The 22,943-nt window shown below is 46.3% G+C and overlaps 1 protein-coding gene across 3 annotated transcripts in view; it reads right to left on the minus strand.

The window, feature by feature from the left end:
* The window catches only part of LOC133454780 (antigen WC1.1-like), a 67,600-nt gene that overhangs the window by 39,979 nt on the left and 4,678 nt on the right, over positions 1-22,943 (minus strand). For 2 of the 3 annotated variants that reach the window (XM_061733502.1, XM_061733503.1), the window contains exons 3-6: positions 12,214-12,246; positions 11,852-12,133; positions 6,770-7,006; positions 6,417-6,695 (exon numbers count right to left, since the gene is read on the minus strand). In XM_061733502.1, the coding sequence (XP_061589486.1) occupies positions 6,417-6,695; positions 6,770-7,006; positions 11,852-12,133; positions 12,214-12,246 (831 nt within the window). The remainder of the gene's footprint in view (positions 1-6,416; positions 6,696-6,769; positions 7,007-11,851; positions 12,134-12,213; positions 12,247-22,943) is intronic. The other variant, XM_061733504.1, reaches the window with a different exon arrangement.

The following is a 22,943-nucleotide window of genomic DNA, read 5'->3' on the forward strand; positions in this document are numbered from 1 at the left end:
TTCTACCTACATACAGAATCACCAGCAAGATCAGCTGATCGTTGCTGGGGATTTTAACTGCACACTGGATTTTACAGTTGATCGGACGAGTGAGGAGCCTCACCTACAGTCTGCTCAGAGCCTGAATAGTGTAGTCACGCAACTAGATCTGCTGGACACATGGAGGGTTAAACATCCACAGACCAGGCAATATACATGGGTGAAGGTCAATAACAACACAGTGAGTACAGCCAGGTTAGACCGGATCTACATCTCCCACGGTCTCAGCTCCAGATTAACCCACAGTGACATCATCCCAGTTGGCTTCACAGACCATCATTTTGTCAGCATAGATTTGATCATTTCGCCAGGTGAAAGGGTTAAATCATGCTGGCATTTCAATAATAAACTCCTACAAGATAAGACGTTTTGTCAGAGCTTTGAACACTTTTGGAAGCAGTGGAAAGTGGAAAAGGCCTGCTTTAGTTCTTTGAAGTTGTGGTGGGAGGTGGGTAAGGCACAGATCCGTATTTTTTGCCAGCAGTACACCTCTCAGTCCACTGCTAAGATCAGGGCAGCAGTTCAGGAACTTGAGGCTGACATTAGGACCATTGAAGAAGGGTTGCACAGGAACTCAGATCACACTACAGGTCAGCTGCTGAGGGAGAAGAGGTTGGAGCTGAGCTCCTTCCTGCAGGAGAGGGTGAAGGGAGCTCTTGTCTGATGCCGCTTCCTCCGGCTGAAGGATATGGATGCTCCAACCTCCTTCTTTTTCAACCTTGAGAGGTTTGTGGCCCAGAGAAAGCAGATGACCTGCCTGAAGCTGCCAGGAGGCGGAGTGACCACCAGTCCGGGGGAGATGAGGAGCCTTGCAATGGACTTCTACGTGGACCTCTTTGCAGCAGAGCAGTGCAGTGTGGAGACTCGTGGGGAGCTCCTGGATGGGCTTCCTCAGCTCAGCCCAGAGGAGAAAGCTGCTCTGGACTGCGAGCTGACGCTGGAAGAGCTGACGGTGGCGGTGCATCAGATGGCGCCAGGACGAGCACCAGGGATCGATGGACTTCTACAAGCGCTTCTGGGCAACTCTTGGACCTGACTTCCATGCTGTCCTATTGGAGTGTTTCAGGATAGTTTGTTGTTGTTTCCTGTCAGAGGGCAGTGCTTTCCCTGCTGACCAAAAAAGGAGACCTGGCCTCACTTAAAAACTGGAGGCCAGTCGCCCTCCTCTGTGCTGACTATAAGCTGCTTTCCAGAGCCTTGTCGAACAGACTGAAAGGTGTCCTTGACATGATCATTCATACAGACCAGGCATACTGTGTACCTGACAGGACCATTATGGACAACATTTTCCTTGTTCGGGACATTATTGACATCTGTAGAAGTGATCATGTGGATGTCGGCATTGTCTCTTTGGACCAAGAAAAGGCGTTTGATAGGGTGGATCACTCCTATTTATTTTCTGCACTTAGGGCTTTTGGTTTTGGTGATGGGTTTCAGGCTTGGGTTGGGTTGCTCTACAATGGTGCCCAGTGTATGGTGAAGATGGGGGCAGGGCTGAATCGGCCAATTCCTGTACAGAGAGGGATAAGGCAGGGCTGTCCTATCTCAGGGCAACTCTACAGTCTGGCTATTGAACCTCTGCTGTGCAGGTTGAGGGATCGGCTCAGTGGTCCCTTACCATCTGGGTCCTCTTGTCAGGATCGGCCCCATACTGTTTCTGCTTATGCTGATGATACGAACATCTTTGTCACCAGTCAGGGGGATTTAAACAGGTTAAAGGAAACCCTAGCCCTGTATGAAAAGGCTTCCTCTGCATGGGTGAACTGGGCTAAAAGCTCAAAAGCTTTGGTGCTAAAAGCTCTAGAAGCTCTGTTGCTGGGGCAGTGGAGGGATCAGGCGGTGCCCAGTCTGCTTGGGGGCCTGGAGTGGGGCAGGGTGGGGCTGAAAGTGTTGGGAGTGTTTTTCAGCACCGAAGGGTTTCAGGCCAAGAACTGGGAGGGAGTCCTGGAGAAGGTGACTGCTCGGTTGTCTAAATGGACATGGTTGCTACCCCAGTTGTCATATAGGGGAAGAGTTCTGGTCGCCAATAACTTGGTCGCCTCAACTCTGTGGCACAGACTGGTCGTTCTGACACCACCCAAAGGCCTGATGGAGGGAATCCAGAGAGCTATCCTGAACTTCTTCTGGTCTGGTCATCACTGGGTCCAAGCAGCGGCTCTCTATCTGCCTGTGGCTGAGGGGGGGCAGGGGCTGATCCACATCCAGTCAAGGATTGCCTCCTTCAGACTTCAGACCGCGCAGAGACTGCTGTATGGCTGCGGCCCGGGTTGGCTGGATACAACCCAAATTTTGCTGAGGAGAGCTGGAAGATGGGGGTATGACAAGTAGCTTTTCCTGCTGCAGCCTGAGCGTGCTGACCTTTCTGGACTGTCACCATTTTACAGCTCGGTGCTGCAGGCCTGGCAGGTCTTTAAAATCACATGGACCACAGATGATACCCCAGGCTTGTGGCTGTTTGAGGAACCCTTGTTCTTCAATGGTCTCATACAGACTCGAACCCTGCAGTCTGCCAGCCTGCGAACCAGTCTCAGGGAGGCCGGCTGTACTAAACTGGGCCATCTACTGAGGATGACGGCGACATCGGTGGACACCTTGAGGAGGAACAGCAGCATCACCTCTATCAGGCTGATCAACAGGGTGGTGGAGGAGGTCTGTGCAAGCCTGCCACAACCCCTGAGAGCGGTTGTGAGGGACGGTTCTCTGTGTGAGCAGTGGGGGGAGGACCGTGAGTACAGTTTCCCCTCGCTGTTTGTCTGTCCAGCTATGGGAGAGTGGCAGGAGGGAGGGGGGCAGCTGCTGTCTCTCATAACCCCTCGCCTGGACACCTTCAAGGTTGCAGAGAAGAAAGACCTTTACACAGTCTGCGTCAAGGTTTTGAACCTGCGTTGTTTGGCGGGCCTGAAAGAGTCGAGGTGGACTGAGTTTTTTGGTCCAGACGTTTCCCCGAAGGGCAGCTGGCGGTCCCTGTACAAGCTACCCGTTGAGAAGCGGACAGCAGACCTCCAGTGTAGGATTGTGCATGGGGCAATAGCTACAAACAGATACAGAGCGCGCCTGGATCCAGGACTGGGGGAGGGCTGTGTCTTCTGCTCTCAGACGGAGACTTTGGCACATTTATTTGTTCTATGTCCTCGGCTGGAAGCACTGTTTGAGCTCCTGAAGGGATGGTGTGAGGGTCTTGGGGAGGAGTTTTATTTTCCTTTGTTTATTTTTGGTCCAAGGTACAGTGCCAAGAGGAGGTCTGTTCACACCCTGATCAACTTCCTGTCAGGTTCTGTTAAGTTGGCGATCTGGCTAACACGCAGAAAACAAACCCAAGGTGCCGGTAGAACTGTTTTTAAAATTCTGAGCAGAGGAATATTGTCTGTGTCTGGTTGAAAGGGTTCGTTGGTTTGTCTTTGTTTGGCTCTTTTTTGTTCTTGAGTTTTTGATATGACGGTTGTATGACATGTCCTGCAATGTCTCAATAAAGGGACTTTATTGAGACATCTCTCTCTCTCTCTCTCTCTCTCTCTCTCTCTCTCTCTCTCTCTCTCTCTCTCTCTCTCTCTCTCTCTCTCTCTCTCTCTCTCTCTCTCTCTCTCTTTCTCTCTCTCTCTTTCTCTCTCTCTCTCTCTCTCTCTCTCTCTCTCTCTCATGGAATATTGGTCTCTCTGCTGCCTCCACTCAAGTTGACCCTGGTAGTACTGTACTGTGCCCCACCACTAGAACTGAAACCCATGTTTCTCTGTCGTTCAATAGGACCTCTGTCTTTCTAGTCATCCAGGGCTTCTGGTTGGTATAGACATGGATATACTTTGTCTATATATGTCTATGGATATAGTTTATAGTATCAGTGCTTGAAAGCAGGAGTAAGTGGTCAGACTGGCCCTGGTGTGGTAATGCATTTACCTTGTAGCAACTCTTCTTCTGTGTTGGCTCCTGAAAAAAATCTTAGGTGGTGCTACTGTTGGTGATGTTGGCAAAAATCCCATGGTCGCACATTTGCTATTGTTGGAAATCAATAATGTACGCAATATTTTAAATGTACCCTCTTTTCTGTAGTGTTTTGGTATACAAACATTGTGGTCACTGTTACAACAAGCAGGTTTCCAGCTATGTGACTATGATAATACACCAATAAAACTGTCAAAATCCCATGAACAAATTCTCTATTATTACAGTTTCTGTTGATATCGTGCTACCGTGTGGAATAATAAGGATAATTAAAGCTGCAAGCAGCGATTAACGGGCCCTCGCACCCTGGTGCATGTTCAAGTGTGCTGCAGGAAGCTTGTATGACTTGCATGTAGATTCTTCAGGCCTGGACATTTAGCGGATGAAACCACCCACGATTTTCTATATCAAACCATTCAAAAGTTATGGCAGAAAGTAGGAACTGTCAGCTATCAACCAACTAGAAGAAGGGGCGGGGCTAATTTGCACCAATTATGTTCAAGGACTCAAAACCAAGTCCGATGACACCACCCACGAGTCTTTATGTCAAACCATTCAAAAGTTATGGCAGAAAATAGGAACTATAACATATCGACCAATCAGATGAAGGGGGGGGGCGCGCTTTTTGGCGTCTATCGTCGCCATCGTAATGCTTTTGACTGAGAAATGTAATGCGCAATCGTCGCAGGATTGAGAGGCACATTTTGATGTATAACACACCTAGGTGCACGTTATGGTTTGGTTCGGGCGAAGAAACGGCCGGAGAAATGGCATAAATTGCAGCAAAAGTACACGATTAATTCAAAATGGCCGACTTCCTGTTCGGTTTCGGCCATGGCGCCAAGAGACTTTTCTTTAAGTTGTGACATGATACAGGTGTGTACAGTGTTGTGCAAGTTCATACTTCTCATGAACTAGTTCAAAGTTCAGTTCACATAGTTTAAAAATGAACAGTTCTCGTTCATAGTTCACCATTTTCATTTTGAACTAGTTCAAATTCAGTTCATTTCAATATTTTTAGGTGAGAAGTACGAATGAAACGCGTCACATAATTTGCACAGAAAGGTTAGATTTTTACCGTCAGACTCTTTGGGAGATGATGTGTAAAATTCCCGCAGATAATGATAAGGATCATCATCTGACGGCTCGCTGCGTCTGCAACGTCTCTCTTCACCTGTCAAGGCTGATTTATGGTACCGCGTTAAATCGACGGCGAAGCTTACGGCGTAAGGTACGCGGCGACGCGAACCATACGGTCCACACGCCGCGTACCCTACGCCATAGGTTCTGCGTTGAACCATAAATCAGCTACATACAGACTGCATCGGGCTCGTCGAGCATTTTAAATGTGCGCGCTGCACGCTGGTGAAATGAGAAGGATTATTCCGTAATAATTGGACCTAAACAGTGAAGCTGCAACTCACATAATCTGAACAGTTCAAATTCCAGTTCATGATCTGCAGAATGAACAAGTTCACGTTCAAGTTCTTTATGAGTAAACATGTTGCGTTCAGTTCAACGTTCTCACAGAAATGAACGTGTTCAATGAACGCGTTCATGCACAACACTGGGTGTGTAGTGATTTTGGTGCATGTACGTCAAACCGTATTGTGGGGCTTGAGGCACGAAGTTTTCTAGGGGGCGCTGTTGAGCCATTAGGCCACGCCCATTAATGCAAACCATTAAATATCAAATTTATTGCCAGTCCTGGCTTGCGTGCAAAATTTGGTGACTTTTGGGGAACTATCAAATATGGACCAATCAGCTTTTTGGCGTCTAGCGTTGCCACGGTAACGCTTTTGAAAAAGTAATGCGCGTCGTCACAGGATCGAGACGCACATTTTGATGTATAACACACCTGGGTGCACCAGCCATTTTGCCACGCCCATTAAAAATAAAAATCTTTGTCAGGCCTGGCTTGCGTGCAAAATTTGGTGACTTTTGGGACACGTTTAAGGGGGCAAAAAGGCCCTCATTTAGTCGTAAGAAGGAAAAAATGTCCTACATTTCCTACAGATAAAATAGGGCCTTTGCACTGTAAGTGCTCGGACCCTAATTACAGTTATCCTTATTAACTTACTCCCATCATACCCGCTTTGGGAAAATACAAGAGGGAATCCTTTACAGCAATTAGTTTAATGTTTAAATTTGGTCTTGGGGGCCAAATTGTTTCAGTGTTTCTTCTTCTTCATTATTACGGTGACTGAAAGGAACTTGATTCTGATGTCACTGCTTTGCTGGTCCATCTCCACGTATGAAATCAGCACTTTTGTACACGTCTAGGAACCCAAAGAGATTATATGTATATATGCAAGCGGTACAGGACTGTGACCTTCTTCACAACGTGTCTTACTTGTTTTTCTGTTCCAAAGTTCCTCAAAAAACTTTCACAAATACCACAAAATCTTATAAAGTAATAAGAAGATGACCGTTGGGCTTACCTAAGCAGGTAATGTTCAGCATAATGTTTGAGAAAACTGAAGCTGTACAGTCTCTCAGAGTGGACAGGCAGCTATAAAGCATCCATTGAGGTATTCCATCGAAAAGATATGTATGTTGGAAAGAAAACGAAGATCCACAGTCTAAATGTTTGCACACATCAGATGTTTCTTTCATGGTCCAAGAAAGGGCATACGCTGTTCTCCATTCTCCAAGATGTTTCATCTCCAGTGTGCCTGCACAGCGACTGGCTCCTCCCACCAACCTGAAAGATTCAAGTTCTGAACACAGATTAGAGAGTGGTCGGTGAAACAGTCATCAGAAAAGAAGCAGGTCAAAGCAGCAGCTCTTCTACCTGAGCAGGTGAGTTCAACAGCTCCTCCAGTTGAGCAGGTGTTTCTAACTGGATCCTCCACTTCTCCATAGAGCCCTCCCTGGAGAACTAAAGGAGCCCCACAGCCCAGCTCCCTGCAGACCACCTCTGCATCCTGGAGGTCAAAGTCATCTTCACACACCGAGGACCAGATCTGGCTAGACTTCACCTCCAGTCTTCCCGAACACAGAGTGGTCCCGTTCACCAACCTGACAGAGTCTGAGACATAACAGAAGATCAAACTGAGATGAAACACATACGAGAATAATAAAAACATGTCACGAAACAAGAACTCAGCAATTTAAACTTCACTCAACACCAGGGCTTTCAAGTCACAAATTTTAACAAGTTCACACACTCTCACGCCAAACATTACATTTCTCACCCTGAGAAATTAACTTCACCACACAGTAATTCCAACAGCCCATCTTAATATCAATTCAATGGTTGACTACACTATTGTGCGCTGAGCTCTCAGATCAGAGCAGCTGTCTCGTGTCACCAACCTATCAACCAATCAGAAAATAGAATCTTTTGTTGCTGAGTAAGTTTTGAGATTCAGCTTCAAATGTTTAATGAACGCATAGCGGCAGTAACCAAAGTTACACAAAAAATCACTCATAAATACACGCACACACAAGAACACACTCACAGAATAACCATCACCATTCAATGAGCTCATCTAGGGCTAAATCTGTTTTTCTTTACTTCATTTTGTCTTGTTGAGAGCAGAATGAGACCACTGCTGTTCAAAGGGCCCATTTGGTTTTGTTATTATTTAGATTTTTTATTATTATTATACATCACAAAGACAAATTATTGAATATAGTATGAATATTGTGAGGAGACAGTGTTTCTAACAGCCTGGACACTTTTAAGCATTATGTCTACTACACGTACACATCATGGTCTAGTCTAGACTTCAATCTGTGGCAATTTATGTGCTCACTGAGACATGCTTTGCAAGATGATACCGTAAGTTGAACTGCCTCTTTTTTACACAATTTGCACAAAACCATGCTTTTATCAAGGCATCCATCTGTAATAAATTCATCGTAATTAATGCGTTAAATTCCCACCCCAACTATATATACAGTATATATATGTATGTATATAAATTGATTTTTTTCCACCCAGTACGATTTTAATGTTTTTGCATTTTCCAATTAAGTAAGTTCATTTGTTATTTAAAAAAAAAATAAAATAAAAATCTGTTTTCTTTTCCAATGTTGTAACACAAAATATAAAAGACAATTTTTCTTCTAAGGATAAAACTAAGAGGATATGATGTCCATCTGGATGTCAGACTGACTATAAAACATTCCCAGTAAAGTTATGTGGTTCCATACCAACATTCACCAGGAACAAGTCTGATCTACTGCCGGCAATGCGAACCAGACTCCTGCTCCGACCATACAGAGACCGGACAGCCCTTAACAGAGGGCCCCGGACTCCTTACTCACCGAGCACCCCCCACAGAATGGCACGAAGCACACGGTCGAATGCCTTCTCCAGATCCACAAAACACATGTAGACTGGTTGGGCAAACTCCCATGAACCCTCGAGCACCCTGCGGAGGGTATAGAGCTGGTCCAGTGTTCCACGACCGGGACGAAAACCGCATTGTTCCTCCTGAATCCGAGGTTCAACTATCGGTCGTATTCTCCTCTCCAGTACCCTGGCGTAGACTTTCCCGGGGAGGCTGAGAAATGTGATCCCCCTATAGTTGGAGCACACTCTCCGGTCCCCCCCAACATAGCCCGGTAGGACTCCTTCTTCAGTCTGACGGCATCCTGTACTTCCGGTGTCCACCACCGGGTTCTAGGATTGCCGCCATGACAGGCACCGGAGACCTTGCGTCCACAACTTCGAGCCGCTGCGTCGACAATGGAGGCAGAGAACATGGTCCACTCGGACTCGATGTCCCCCGCCTCCCCCGGGATCTGAGAGAAACTCTCCCGGAGGTGGGAGTTGAAGACGTCCCTGACAGAGGGCTCAGCCAGACGTTCCCAACAGACCCTCACAATCCGTTTGGGTCTGCCCGGTCTGTCCAACCTCCTCCTCCGCCAGCGCATCCAAATTCACCACCAGGTGGTGATCAGTTGACAGCTCAGCCCCTCTCTTCACCCGAGTGTCCAAGACATGCGGCCGAAGGTCAGATGAAACGACAACAAAGTCGATCATTGACCTCCAGCCTAGGGTGTCCTGGTGCCACGTGCACTGATGGACACCCTTATGCTTGAACATGGTGTTCGTTATGGACAAACTGTGACTAGCACAGAAGTCCAACAACAAAACAATGCTCGGGTTCAGATCGGGGAGGCCGTTCCTACCAATCACGCCTCTCCAGGTATCACTGTCACTGCCCACGTGAGCGTTGAAGTCCCCCAGTAGAACAATGGAGTCCCCAGTTGGAGCACTATCCAGTACTCCTCCCAGGGACCCCAAGAGGGCCGGGTACTCCGCTGTTCGGCCCGTAGGCACAAACAACAGTGAGAGACCTTTTCCCGACCCGAAGGCGCAGGGAAGCGACCCTCTCGTTCACCGGGGTGAACTCCAACACATGGCGACTGAGCTGGGGGGCTATAACCAAGCCCACACCAGCCCGCTGCCTCTCACCCTGGGCAACTCCAGAGTAGTGGAGGGACCAGCCCCTTTCAAGGAGCTAGGTTCCAGAGCCCAAGCTATGTGTGGAGGTGAGCCCGACTATCTCTAGCCGGTATCTCTAAACTTCACGCACAAGCTCCGGCTCCTTCCCCCCCAGCAAGGTGACATTCCATGTCCCTACTGCGAGGGTTTTGGTCCAGGGATTGGGTCGTCGAGGCACCCCGCCACGACTGCTACCAGGCCCACATTGCACCGGCCTCTCACGGTCATTCCTGCGGGTGGTGGGCCTACAGGAAGGCGAAGACCCGGCCACCAGGCGCTCGCCTGCGAGCCCCAACCCCAGGCCTGGCTCCAGGGAGGGGCCCCGGCGACGCCGATCTCCTCATGATTGGCGTTGTGAACCGCTCTTAGTCTGGCCCGTCACCTAGGACCTGTTTGCCATGGGAGACCCTACCAGGGGCGTAACGCCCCCGACAACATAGCTCCTAGGATCACTCGGGCACACAAACCCCTTCCACCACAGTAAGGTGGCGGTTCAAGAAGGGGATCTGCAAAAACCACAGATTTAAACCCAGCGTTCCCAAATTTAGAATCACCAATTAACCTAATATGCACTTTTTTGGACTGTGGGAGGAAGCCGGAGTACCCGGAGGCACTGTTGCCTCACAGCAAGAAGGTTCCCGGTTCGACTCCCAGGCCCGGCAGGGGCCTTTCTGTGTGGAGTTTGCATGTTCTCCCCGTGCTTGCGTGGGTTTCCTCCGGGTACTCCGGCTTCCTCCCACAGTCCAAAAACATGCATATTAGGTTAATTGGTGATTCTAAATTGCCCATAGGTGTGAGCGTGAGTGTGGTTGTGAGCATGGTTTGTGTGTTTATATGTGGCCCTGTGATGGACTGGTGACCTGTCCAGGGTGTAACCCCTGCCTCTCACCTGAAATAAGCTGGGATAGGCTCCAGCAGACCCCCGTGACCCTGCAAAGGATAAAGCGGGTATAGATAATGGATGGATGGATGGATGGATGGTTCCCAAATTGGACCCCCTCCATCCCCTGGCTACACCTAGAAATCCTGTCCATAAAGATAACAGAACCAGTGACAGAGGACAGACCTGCGGGAGTCCAACATGCACTGGGAACAGGTCTGACTTACTGCTGACAATGCAAACCAAGCTCCTGCTCCGGTCGTACAGAAAAGCCTTTAGCAGAGGAGCCTGGACCCCATACTCGCAAAGCAACCACCACAGAATACCACAAGGGACAGTCAAATACCTTCTCCAGATCCACAAAGCACATGTGGACTGGTTGGGCAAACCCCCATAAACCCTCAAGTACTGTGTGGGGGTATAAAGCTGGTTCAGTGTTCCACAACCAGGACGAAAATCACATTGTTTCTCCTGAATCCGAGGTTCGACTACTGGCTGAATTCTCCTCTCCAATACCCTGGCATAGAAGTGTGATCCCTAATAGTTGGAACACAGTCTCCGGTCCCCCTTTTTAAAAAGAGGGACCACCACCCTGGTTTGCCACTCCACTGGCACTGTCCCTGACCTCCACACAATGTTGCAGAGACATGTCAGCCAAGACAGCCCCACAACATCCAGAGACTTGAGGAACTCAGGGCGGATCTCATCCAACCCCGGCATCTTGCCACTGAGGAGCTTGCAAACTACCTTAATGACTTTGGCTTGTGTGATAGAGGAGTACACCCCAGAGTCCTAGGCTCCGTTTCCTCAGTGGAAGGCATGTCGGTGGGATTGAGGAGATCCTCGAAATATTCCTTCCACTATCCGGCAATGTCCCCAGTTGAGGTCAACAGCCCTCCACCCGCATTGTAAACAGTGTTAGCAGAGTACTGCGTCCCCTTTCTGATGTGCCCGATGATTTGCCAGAATTTCTTCGAGGTCAACTGGTAGTCCTCCATGGGCTCACAAACACCTCCCAGACCTGAGCTTTTACCTCCAGGATCGCCTGGGATGCGGCTTGCTTGGCATGCCAGTACCTGTCAACAGCATCAGGGGTTCCACAGGTCAACGTGGCCATTTAAATGAGACCAAAACATTTACAGCCTGATATGAAGGATGTTGTGATGGAGTTAAGATACTCATAAAGCATAGCCGAGCTGCTGTTAATTGTGACCAGTTTTGTCATCTCCACCTAAGGTTGTAGAGCAGAAGAAGTAGTAATTTTAAGCTGGTTGCTCCAGAGGACTCCTGAAGCGTGGAAAGCATCTAGAGATAACATCTGTTGTATTAGACGCTATATAAATAAAATTGAATTGAATTGAATTGAATTGAATTGAATTGAATTGAATTGAATTGAATTGAATTGAATTGAATTGAATTGAAGCGCTGCTCTGTCATGGCTCATCAAGACAGTCTTCTCCTGTTGTAGCTGGTTAGTATATGTCCACCCGGTACATTACTATCATAATCATTAATGATGTCACTTGAAGGCTTACCTGAGCAGGTGATTTCCATTATAATGTTGGAGTATTTGGTTGATACCGTTTGAAAATGTTTAGATCCAAGATCAGAATCCATCCACCAGACATCTCTATCTGAGGATGACTCTCTCAGTTCTGCAGAAACAGCAGAACCACAGTCCAGTTGTTGACACAAAAAAGCTGCTTCCGTTAGGGTCCACTTAAACTTAGCCAAAGGTCTCCATCCTTCCCAATCATGCATCTCCAGTACACCTGCACAGCGACTGGCTCCGCCCACCACCCTGAAATGGCTGGAGTCTGAACACAAACCAGAAAGAGGTCTGTGATGAAAGAAGTTAAGACAAAAAGTTTCTTTCGTGTTCATTTTCTGTATTTACCTGGTGAATCATAGTGTTCTTCAGCCTGGTTTCCTGGGAACAAAAGCAGAGAACAACCTTCAGCATGAAGGATTCTGATTGGAGCTCAACAACAACACACTCAGGTTGGGTTACGAACAGCGGGCATGGCTCAGGAAAAAGGTTGTCCTGCTGTTTCTTAAACTACTGCTGCGTTTGGAAAAATAAGAAAAGCTTTTTCTGACTCCAGAGATCAATACACTTGTTTCAGTTTGTGCAACCTTATATAAAATGTAATTCATACATAAATACATATAATTTTGCAACCTTAATACTTGTTGAGAGTGTTTTTGTTAATTTCTTTGTCTGTATATTTACATATTTAGGCTGAAAAAACTGAATGATACTGAGTGTGGTATTAAGGCAGCATGTGGCTAAGTCAAATGCCTAATAAATAGCATGTATGTCACAATATATGTAATAAGTAATGATAATAAGTGAACAAAGATTCTGTTCCATCACATTTCTAGGCTTAAACAAGCAGCCCGAATTAGTATTTTACCATAATGACAGACACACAGACATGAAGTGATGTGCCTCACCCGTTGTCAGGGAAAGAAAAAATGTAAAATGTCATATTTATCCAGGAACTATAAAGTTATTTTCCATCTAACTTCGCCAGTTTTATTTTTATTTAAAAATTGCTGAATTTTCATGTTTACTGTTCAAATACTGGGAAGAGACGTGCGGTGAGGTAGCAGCCAGATGAGCCTCACCATGGATTGTGCAATTACTCGGCTAACTGTGCTGGCATGCTATGCAATGAGACCGTATTGCTGTCTCACTGTATGTCACAATTAAAATGTTCAAACTCTTTTGCCATATTAACTAAATTTCCATAGTTTAGGTAATGTATATAATGTAGTTTTTTTGTCAACTATATGTGTGTAAAGGCCGAGACACACCAACCCCATTATCAGGTGTCAGACACCGCTGGACAGTCGGACAAGGTCAATGACTCGAGTCAGGTTACTGTGTCCTGTGCAGTCATTTGGGATTTGGATTGTGTTTGATTGTGGTGTGAATGCCACTATATTTTCATTATTAGCATCTTTCTTGACTTTTATCAAACATGAAAACACTGGCTGATGACAGTGGGCTCTGCTCAGAACTCTAAACTTGAGCGATCCGTCATTTCCGGTTGTTCTTCTTTCCTTTTCTTTTTGGGCGACATCACAGATTAGCACCGCCTGCAGTTATGGGAACATATCAGGCCACACGCAGAATGTACGCTCCAGTCGGTGTGTTCGAGAGTATTTTTTTTGACGAACTCAGGGAGACGGGAGCCGACTATTGGTCCAACTGCTTTTTTGGCGACGGTCGGCCGTTGGGTTGGTGTAATACTTCCTAATACGTTACTTGTGCTGAGCAATCATAAATGTCTGCGGAGAGACACAAGATGAGTCACACAGTTCTCCTGCCTCGCGGTAGGGGAAAGTCTTGAACCCAGGGATTCTTCTTGCGACTCCTCCGCTGCAGAATAAGTGACAGAAAGCTACAACCTACAGTAAATAATTCAAGTGCAGCCATCCGTTTATTTATTCCACAAGTCAGACCTTACTTTCAAAGTGGATAACTTAATTTATAAGTAAAGGTAAGATCATAATTTATTTTAATTTAATGTCCTTTTTTTGTGCGTTTGTCACACACAAGAAAGGTGATATGTGTAAAGAAAGCTGATATGAGATTTTAAACATAACCCATAAACTGCTGCATTTCAAATAGTGAATAAGCTGCTTTTTAGGGTTCCTGGTTGTAAATCTGATTGTGATGAAGTCACTGCCTCACCAGACATGAACCTCACTGGACGTCACTGCAGACATGCAACCATATAGTATGATGTGAGTACAGGTCAGGGCTCTCAAGTTTTTAAATTTGCTTGGAATGAGTTTCCCTCCGAGTGTCCCATTGACCCAGCTTTCTCAGAAAGGACAAATTTCACTATCAAATATTATTTATTTTATAGCAAAGGACAGCACTGTAGAGGCCATTGTCTCTTCACTATATTCATGCTATATTAAATAATTTGTCTTAGTGGGGCGCGTCGTTTGCAAAGCGGCTCACACACAAAAAAAGCCAGTTTTGTCACTTTTAGCTTCAAATCATGCTTAAAGATTTTTGTAGGCCACTTTTTACCACATTTACAACAATATGTGTTAACTGAGAAATACACAAGATAGTTAAATATAAATATTAAATTGTATACTTAAATATTACATGTTAAATATAAATATTAAACTAAATATAAATATAAATGTTAAATTTAATTTTAAATGTTAAATATAAATATGTTAAATCTTAATGTATAATCTAAATCTAAATATTTCGGGTAAAACTAAATATTTAGCTAATTTGCAGAATGCCAGTAACTGGAAGTACTGTACCAAAGTAAAAGCTGGGGAATGTCAGACTGTGTTTCTACAATTAAAAAAGCTAATTAAAATCAACTTATTGGAAGAAATGAACACATGGATATACACGTTCATGACTATAATTACCTAAAACAAAATATGCTTGGAGAAATTTCATTTGACATATGCTTAAGAGTTTTCTGGTGTCTCTGCCCCTGGTACCAACACAGTGCACTGTGGCAAGCAACGGGCTGTTGCTCAGTTGGTAGGCCAAGTCTGGACATGTTAACATGGATAGTTCGTACCTGGCAACCAGATTGCGACCACGACAGCAGTAAAGGTGGCTGAACGATCTACGTGGATCCACCAGTCACAGTGCAAGCTAGTAGAAAACTTTCCAGACCCTGAGTAGGCCGGAAGTTGGACGGTATCAAAACCTTTGTCCGCTGAAGAACTCATCTGACGCCTACTCACCAGCCACGGGCCTGAAGAAGATGACTACCCCAAACTGACTGGCTACAACAGACTGGAGAGGAGATACGAGAGATGGAAGACACTTTTCCACTAATGAGTCATGCTGACATGTTAGGAATTGTTCCTCAAACTCTTTACTTACATTGTTGTTGTAATTTAGGAACACCGTTTATCCCTGATGAAACTGGTGCTGAAGCTAATGTTACCAAAGCTATAGCCGAATTGCGTCACTTGGCCAAAGTCGTGTCAGAAGACAAACGCTCAGCAGGCACCACGTTTTGGTCCTGGCTGACCTCTTCTGAAGTCTATTACCGACAACTCCAACGAACCCTAACTGATGACAAGGAGGTTTATGATGACAATGGAGTGTAGACTGTTTCATTTTGTTTACTGTGAAATGTTTTAAGCTTGTAGGTGTCTTGGCCTTTTCAGAATGAGTGATCGCTCACTAGGAGGGTCGGAGAGGAATTTTGCCCCATATAGCCGGGTTTTCGCCGCTCCCTTGACGTATAATTACTTGTTAACAAGCTTGCATTAAGTGTGTTATAAGCTCCCCTTGCTATTTCTTAAATGTTTGACCTTAATGTGATGCTACTATTCTAAGCCTAATGGACGGATATTACTTGCGAGTTTCAAAAGGACAACAGGAGGGAATTGTGAGGTTAATCAACCTTCCACATTTGCTGTGATGATTTTAAGCCGGTCAAGGTCGTTGTGGGATGTGAGAATGTCATCAACGTAGCTGTCATGCTGGAGAACCTGCCGCTCCTCTTGAAGGTGAGTGAAAGGAGGGAGGTTTGCAGTTTCGCGCATTGCACCCTGCTGGCAATGTTTACTCTTGTGATGACGTATTCTCCCAGTTCCTCCTCTTCTGAGTCTCGCCAAAGGAATCCGTGTAGGTGCACCTTTCTGTCTTCCAACCAGACTGAATTATACTTTTTTTTTATGTCTCCTAGCGCAGCATACCTTCCACCCCTGAACCTGAGAAGGATGGCACAAATCTGGTTGAGGACGTCTGGGCATTTCATTAGCAGGTCATTCAGGCTCACACCTCTGAACTTTTGATTGCTGTTCTCTACGAGCCTTAGAGGGGTTGTGACAGAGTGCTGGTTGGGAGTGATGAGGTGACATACTGGTCCATTCCAGCTGATGATTATATCGTTTGACAACTTGATTGCAGCCCTTTGATCGACCATGTCATGCACTTGAGCAGCATAGGCAACCTTCCACTTGGGTGCTTTGGCAAGTTGTTTTTCTGTCCTGAGAAATGTGGCTTCAACTGTCCTTTTATTGTTTGGTAAGGCGGGATCTTCTGGCGTGCCAGTGTGGTTCACTGCTGTGGCTGTCTCCGTGCCATAAGTGAGGCCTTCTCTGACTATCTCGAGCTCCCTCTCCTCAGAAAGAGTCATTTCTTTGCCACCTGGATGGCAGTTTCCACAGCAGCAACCCCCACACTTAGGCTCACATGCTGCCCCGATGCTATCCCACCTCCACCACTCTAGGAAGTCCTGATTAGTGGCTGAAGTCCTTGACTCCTGGACCTGGATGGTGACTTGACCGTTTGGTGGAGGTAGCTCTGGGACCCTGCTGGTGAGTTCCTCATACGTAACAGCAGCTGCTCTCATTGATCTGGACATGTGGGCTGACACCGTAAGTTCCTCAAAGAGTCCAGGATGCGTCCCTCCAACTGTCTTTCCCAGGGGTCCGTCCCACAGCACGAGGTCCCCAACAGCTCTGACTCTCTGAGGCGCTAGTTGACCTTCCCTGTGGCTGATGAGCAGGTTTATTACTCTTGGTCTCACTAGCTCATTTAGTGACACGTCTGGGAAAAACTTCTGGAGCTGCCATGGTGTCACATGTCTGCGGACATCTGCAATGCTGTCAAGTCCATAACAAACCAATTGGTGTGATTTGAGAGTTCCTTTGGGGGTTTTTATTCGAATCTTCAGGAGGTACCACTTTGTTTCAAAGTGAACCTTCATTCCTCCCACTCCATGGACAACTAGTGTGATCTCTTCACTTCTGAGGTTTAATCTTCTTGCAGCCTTGTGGGTTATATAATTGGTGTCTGATGCCAAGTCAATTAATGTTCCAATCTTCTGCCCTGCTGTAACCTCAAGAAGCATCATTATCACTGGCAGCTCTTGAAGTCCACTTCCCACTAGGAGGCCCGGCTGGTCTTTTACAGTTTTGAAGACTCTTGAAGCAGCATTGGAAAACACATCTTGACATTGCTTTGCCAGTTCTGGCGAGAGTTTACTGAAGAACTCCTCCTGCTCCTCTGTGTATCTCCTCCTGCTTTTATCCTCCTCTGAACCAAACCTGTTCCTCTTCTGAACTGCGCTGCTTCCCTTTGTCTCAAAAACAGGGCAGAGGTAATAATGGTACACTGGAGAGCTTCCATCTTTGCAGTCTTGGTTTTTGCACAGGTAGCCAGGTTTGCAGGATGAGCTGTCATCATGGACCTCGAGGCATTCTCTGCACGCTCCCACCTTTCTTACAGCAGCTTTCCTTTCTGCCAGCTTTAGCCCCCGGAACTGCTTACAAAAGTAGAGTTTTCTCCTGTGCTTCGGGTCGCCACAGACCACACACCATGCGTGGTCGCTGCCTGCCTTGGTTGACTTGGTTCTTGCGTGTCTCGGCTCCACCCTGGGCTCTTTTCTTGCTTGGCTCCTCCTCCCTCAGAGGCTCAAGCTGCTCATATATGCTTTCTTGCTCTTTGAGGAATGCCAAAAGACTGTCAAACCGGTTCCCTGGTACCACAGCATATCTTCTGTTAGCAACATAGACAAGCCATTCTTTTTTGAGAGTCTCTGGGAGTTTGCTTTCAATGGATTTTGTGTCAAGAGGATTTTTGATAGCACCTGTGTCTCCAAGGTCACTCAGGTCCTGTAGTGCTTTCTCCACAGCTTGAATCAGCAATGGAGGTTTGGTTGCCGTAGCACAGTAGTTCCCAAACTTGGGAGTGCGCCCCCTAGGGGGGGCGCGGCGCTATTGCAGGGGGGCGCGGCGCTATTGCAGGGGGGGCGAGACAAGGTTGGAAGGTAGATTCATTTAAAAAAAGTGTGGGGGTTAAAGTGTGGGGCAACTTAACTTTCTTGACCTCTCTTGAGCTGGTTGGTTCCCCCTGCTTTTGAAGAGCTTCCCAATCCTTCCTGCATCTGTAAAAATCACGTTTATTGCCTGTAAACTTGGGGAGGGCTGTTGGTTTTAATTTGATGGCTGGGAAGGAATGATTGGAGGTAATCAGCATCTGCGTTTGTCTTTCAGCATCCTCCTTTATCCTTGCCTGTATTAAGGAAACCAACATGGGGGTGTGGATATCAAGTTCTTTTAGATGACTTTGAGATGCTCACTGTTCATCTGGAGGGACCCACCGGTTCCACCGGCTGTACGCTTCCTTTGCAGCTTTTTCCAGCCCCTGCAGGTGGTTGAGCTTGAATTCATATGCCTCCTGGCTAATGTCCGGTTGAACACCCTCAACACGCTCACACTCCGCCTCTGCTGCCTGCAGTTCTGTAGACATGTCAGCTTTTCCAAAGTTGGCCCACAGTGTGAGTTTGCTGTAACTGTGTTTGAACTCCTCTTCAGACATGGCTGCATATGTCCTTGTTATACTGTTGATCAGGCGAGAAAATCGTCTATTAGCTGTTGTCCTCTCCACTTTAAGTTGCTCCATGGATTTTTGACCAGCTGGGTCAGCCATGTCTCCGCCTGCAGGTTGTTCACAGAAGCCCAACTTCCCTTGTGATGCCAGAACTCCAGGTTATCATCCTGCTGATCCAGCTGAAGCTCCCAGAGTTTCGTCTCCTGGCTCTTCAGTTTCCCGGACTCACAGTTTTTCACTCTCAAGTTCTGAGCTGTTTTCCATGCAATACCCCACTTGAAAGGGCTTTGAGTCATCTGCTCAGAGTTTTAACTGGATCTCACTCAAATGACAAATGCTGTCTGCACACCTTCTGTCTCCCTTCCTCTCTTCTCCATTTCCATTTTTATTTATTATAAGTATCTCATAGCTCTCATTCTTGTCCATCGCTCCTGTAGTGTAGAAAGCGTCTAGAGACAACATCTGTTGTATTAGACGCTATATAAATAAAATTGAATTTAAAATTTTAATTTAATCTGTTTCCTGTGATCTGTGTCGCCTTTTTACTGGTCCGGGTTCGCACTTCCGGTTCTCGTCAAAGTGGAACTTTTCTCCGCTCATCTACACACACTCAGAGTTTGACTTGACAGTAAAGACTCTTACATAGTGGCTTTTATGTGTGCAACATTTCCCCCTTTTGATAGTCTTGGTGCCTGCATGTAAGACCCACTTCCAGATAGGCGTCAAATCTGATCACCTCTTTTTTCCACTTCCCAAGGTAGGCAAAAAGATGTAAAAAAGCAGAGACTGGTTTTGTAAGTACTGTAAGGGCCATCCCCCCATCCCAGAAAACTGAGTGAGAAGTGTGAGAATTTAAAAACGTTCTTATCATGTTGTAAATGTGCCGACCACAATCGTTAGCAAAGGGAAACTGCACTTCACTTCAGGGACGAGCAGCACTAGTAGTTAAAACTGCTCACAAATAACACCGCAGCTGGGGCCTCATTTATAAAAGAGTGTGTAGGATTCATACTAAGTGTGTACGTGCTCTCAAAAGCCGAAATTGGCGTGCGCACAAAAAAATCCTGATTTATAAAACCGTGTGCACACACATCTGCACGCAATGTTCGCTTTATAAATCACAGTCCACCTGGAAGGTTGCGCAGGTGAATTCACCTCATATCCCGCCCTCTACACGCCCACTTTCTACTGTGAATGGTGAATGCAAACTACATGATGATTGTATTTGCATATACATGAGCCTGTTGAGCATGCGCAGCGGCTTCCTGCAGTCTGTTTCTGCTGCGTCAGGATGAATGAGACGTGTCGAACCACCGTGCCACTAAATTTCACGGAGACTGAGATGGAGATGTTGTGGATGAGGTGGAGGCAGGAAAACCACATTATTTGGTGGTCACAGTAGTGGCATCACTAACAAAAATAAAGCAAGTGAGTGGCAGCACGTCGTTGCTGCTGTAAACGCCGTGAGTGTCACGGACAGATCTGTGGCAGAAATAAAAAAGAAGTGGTACGATCTGAAGGTGGAGGCCAAGAGAAAAGTGGCCCGGTGTCGTATGACAGGTGTCGTGCCAAAAAGTGATTGCGTGCCAGAATCTGATTTCTGGCCGCGGGAGCGCGCACAGCAGCCCGTTGAGCGACAGCGCTAAAACGTCAGATTTTCAGATTATGAAGCTCAAGTCATATTTAGGCAGAAACAACCTTTCATTAACTGTATTTGGCCTTCAATCAATTTTTGGCAGGTAAAAAGACCCATTTTCAGGGGAAAATCAGATTCTGGCAGGCAATCACTTTTTGGCATGACACCGGCCCGGCGTGTCCTGCACCGCGGCTGCACCAGCAGCACCACAGAGATCCAAGCGCATGGCGCAGCTGGAAGTGGCGTGTCCTGACTGACGCTGTGATTCAAACACAGAGGGACACGATCAGCGCTATTATATTACAAGTCTGATATGTGATGACATAAAAGTATGACATGGCTTCATTTCACCACCTCACCGTCTGCGTCGCCAGTTCCCCATATCTTCAAAATCTTGGTGCGCTAGGATAAAAGTTTGCGTAAAGATACGCACATTTTCCCCGTTAGTTTTTTTTTTTAAATATCAACCTTTGCGTAGAAGGTGGCGTGTGCATCTTTCAAGCCCTGTTTTGTGCGCACGCAAGCTTTATAAATGAGGCCCCTGGTGAGGAAGACACTCTTATATTATCGGGAAAGTTGACAGTGTAATCTCTGCTATGATTTTTTTTTTACTTTTTGTTTACCATGAATGGAGACAATGTTGAGTCACACAAATTTAGGGGATTGTTGTCTCTTGCTTAGGTCCGTATGTAAAGGCCAGGGGCCTCATCTATAAAGCTTGCTTGCGCAGAAAAAGCGCCTGAAAGTTGCGGAAGCCGCCATCTACGCAAAGCCTTGGATCTAAAAAGAAAAAACTAACCAAAAAATCTCCGTATCCCTACGGCAACCCTCACCCTCCCGTAAGAATTTACTTAAGACATGGGGAACTGGCGACGCAGGCTGTGAGGTGGTGAAATGAAGGCAGATTCATGTCATACTCTTAATGATGTCATCACATATCACAACATATATCAGACTTATAATAAAATAGTGCTGATAACGGAGCAGTGGGGGGGACAAATACATGATTTTGAAAAGTGGGGGGGGGGTATGTCCCCCCTGTCCCCAGTGGAAATTGCGTCGTGGCACTAACGGGCAGCAACGGCGTGCTGCCACTCAATCGCTTTATTTTATTGTATGCTATTTATATACTTATTCTAACTTTTACTGTGACCACCAAATAATGTGGTTTTCCTGGCCTCCATATCATCTACAACATCTTGATCTGAGTCTCCGTGAAAGTCAGTGTCACGGTGGCTGGACACCCTCTCATTCATTCTGACGCCAAACAGGCTGCAGGAAGCCACTGCGCATGCTCAGTAGGCTCATCCATATGCATTTATGCTAAAAAGTGGGCGTGTAGAGGACGGGACATGAGGCGGATTCAGCTGCGCAACCTTCCAGCTGGACTGCGTGGAAGTCTGCGTGCACATGGTTTTATTGATCCGGATTTTTTTTTGCGCACTGCATTTTCGGCTTTTGAGTGTACGTGCACTTTTAGTATGAATCCTACGCAGTCCATTTTAAATGAGGCCCCAGTTGAGTAAAGGCCCACTTTTATGTAAATGCCCTAAGTTAACTTTTTTTTAAATATCTGTAAGGTGCTTCTTTTTTTTTTAAATATATGTCATATATGTTGTAAGTAGCCCATTTTAAATGCATTTATCCTATTTTCAGTCAGATCAAATTAAGAATTTCAAATGATTTTACACCAACTTAAATGTGAAAACAGCAAGCTAATTGATGCCATCTCATGCAGTGAGCTCATGAGGCCAGTGAGAAGATAATAATAGCTTCATAAAAGGGGCATTCTTAAATTAGACCCTGTAGTTTTAAATTTATCCCCAAGGAGCCAAGGGGCCTGGGGCCTCATTTAAAATGGAGTGCGTAGGATTCATACTAAAAGTGCACGTACGCCCAAAAGCCGAAAATGGCGGGCGCAATGGATCTATAAAACCGCGTGCACGCAGACTTCCACGCAATGTTCCCTTTATGAATCACAGTCCACCTGGAAAGCTGCGCAGCCGAATCCGCCCCATATCCCGCCCTCAACACGCCCATAAATCCATATGGATGAGCCTACTGAGCATGCGCAGTGGCTTCCTGCAGCCTGTTAGTGATGAATGCGTCAGAATGAATGAACGTGTCGAGCCACCATGCCACTGAATTTCGCTGAGATCTGAGATCTGTTGTGGATTATGTGGAGAGAGGACAGTGAAACGAGATTATTTGGTGGTCACAGTAAAAGTAGGAAAAGTATATAAATAGTATAAAATAAAGCGAGTGAGTGGCAGCACGCCGTTGCTGCCCGTTAGTGCCACGACGCAATTACCACTGGGGGCAGGGGGGACATGTCCCCCCCACTTTTCAAAATGATGTATTTGTCCCCCCCACTTTTTACAGTTTAAAAACTAACGGTAGGCTCAGCAAATCATCAAGACACTCGGGACGGCGGCCCGGCAGCCCCCGCTCCTCCTCCTCCCTCCCGTCTCCCCTCAGAGCTGCTCTAGGCTGTTTTATGGTTCCGCGTTATACCAACGCAGAGCCTACGGCGTAGGGTATAATCCCTATATATCCCCCCCCACTTTTCAAAATCATGTATTTGTCCCCCCCACTGCTCCGTTATCAGCACTATTTTATTATAAGTCTGATATATGTTGTGATA

The sequence above is a fragment of the Cololabis saira genome, chromosome 11 (assembly GCF_033807715.1).
Source record: "Cololabis saira isolate AMF1-May2022 chromosome 11, fColSai1.1, whole genome shotgun sequence".
NCBI classification, from domain to species: domain Eukaryota; kingdom Metazoa; phylum Chordata; class Actinopteri; order Beloniformes; family Belonidae; genus Cololabis; species Cololabis saira.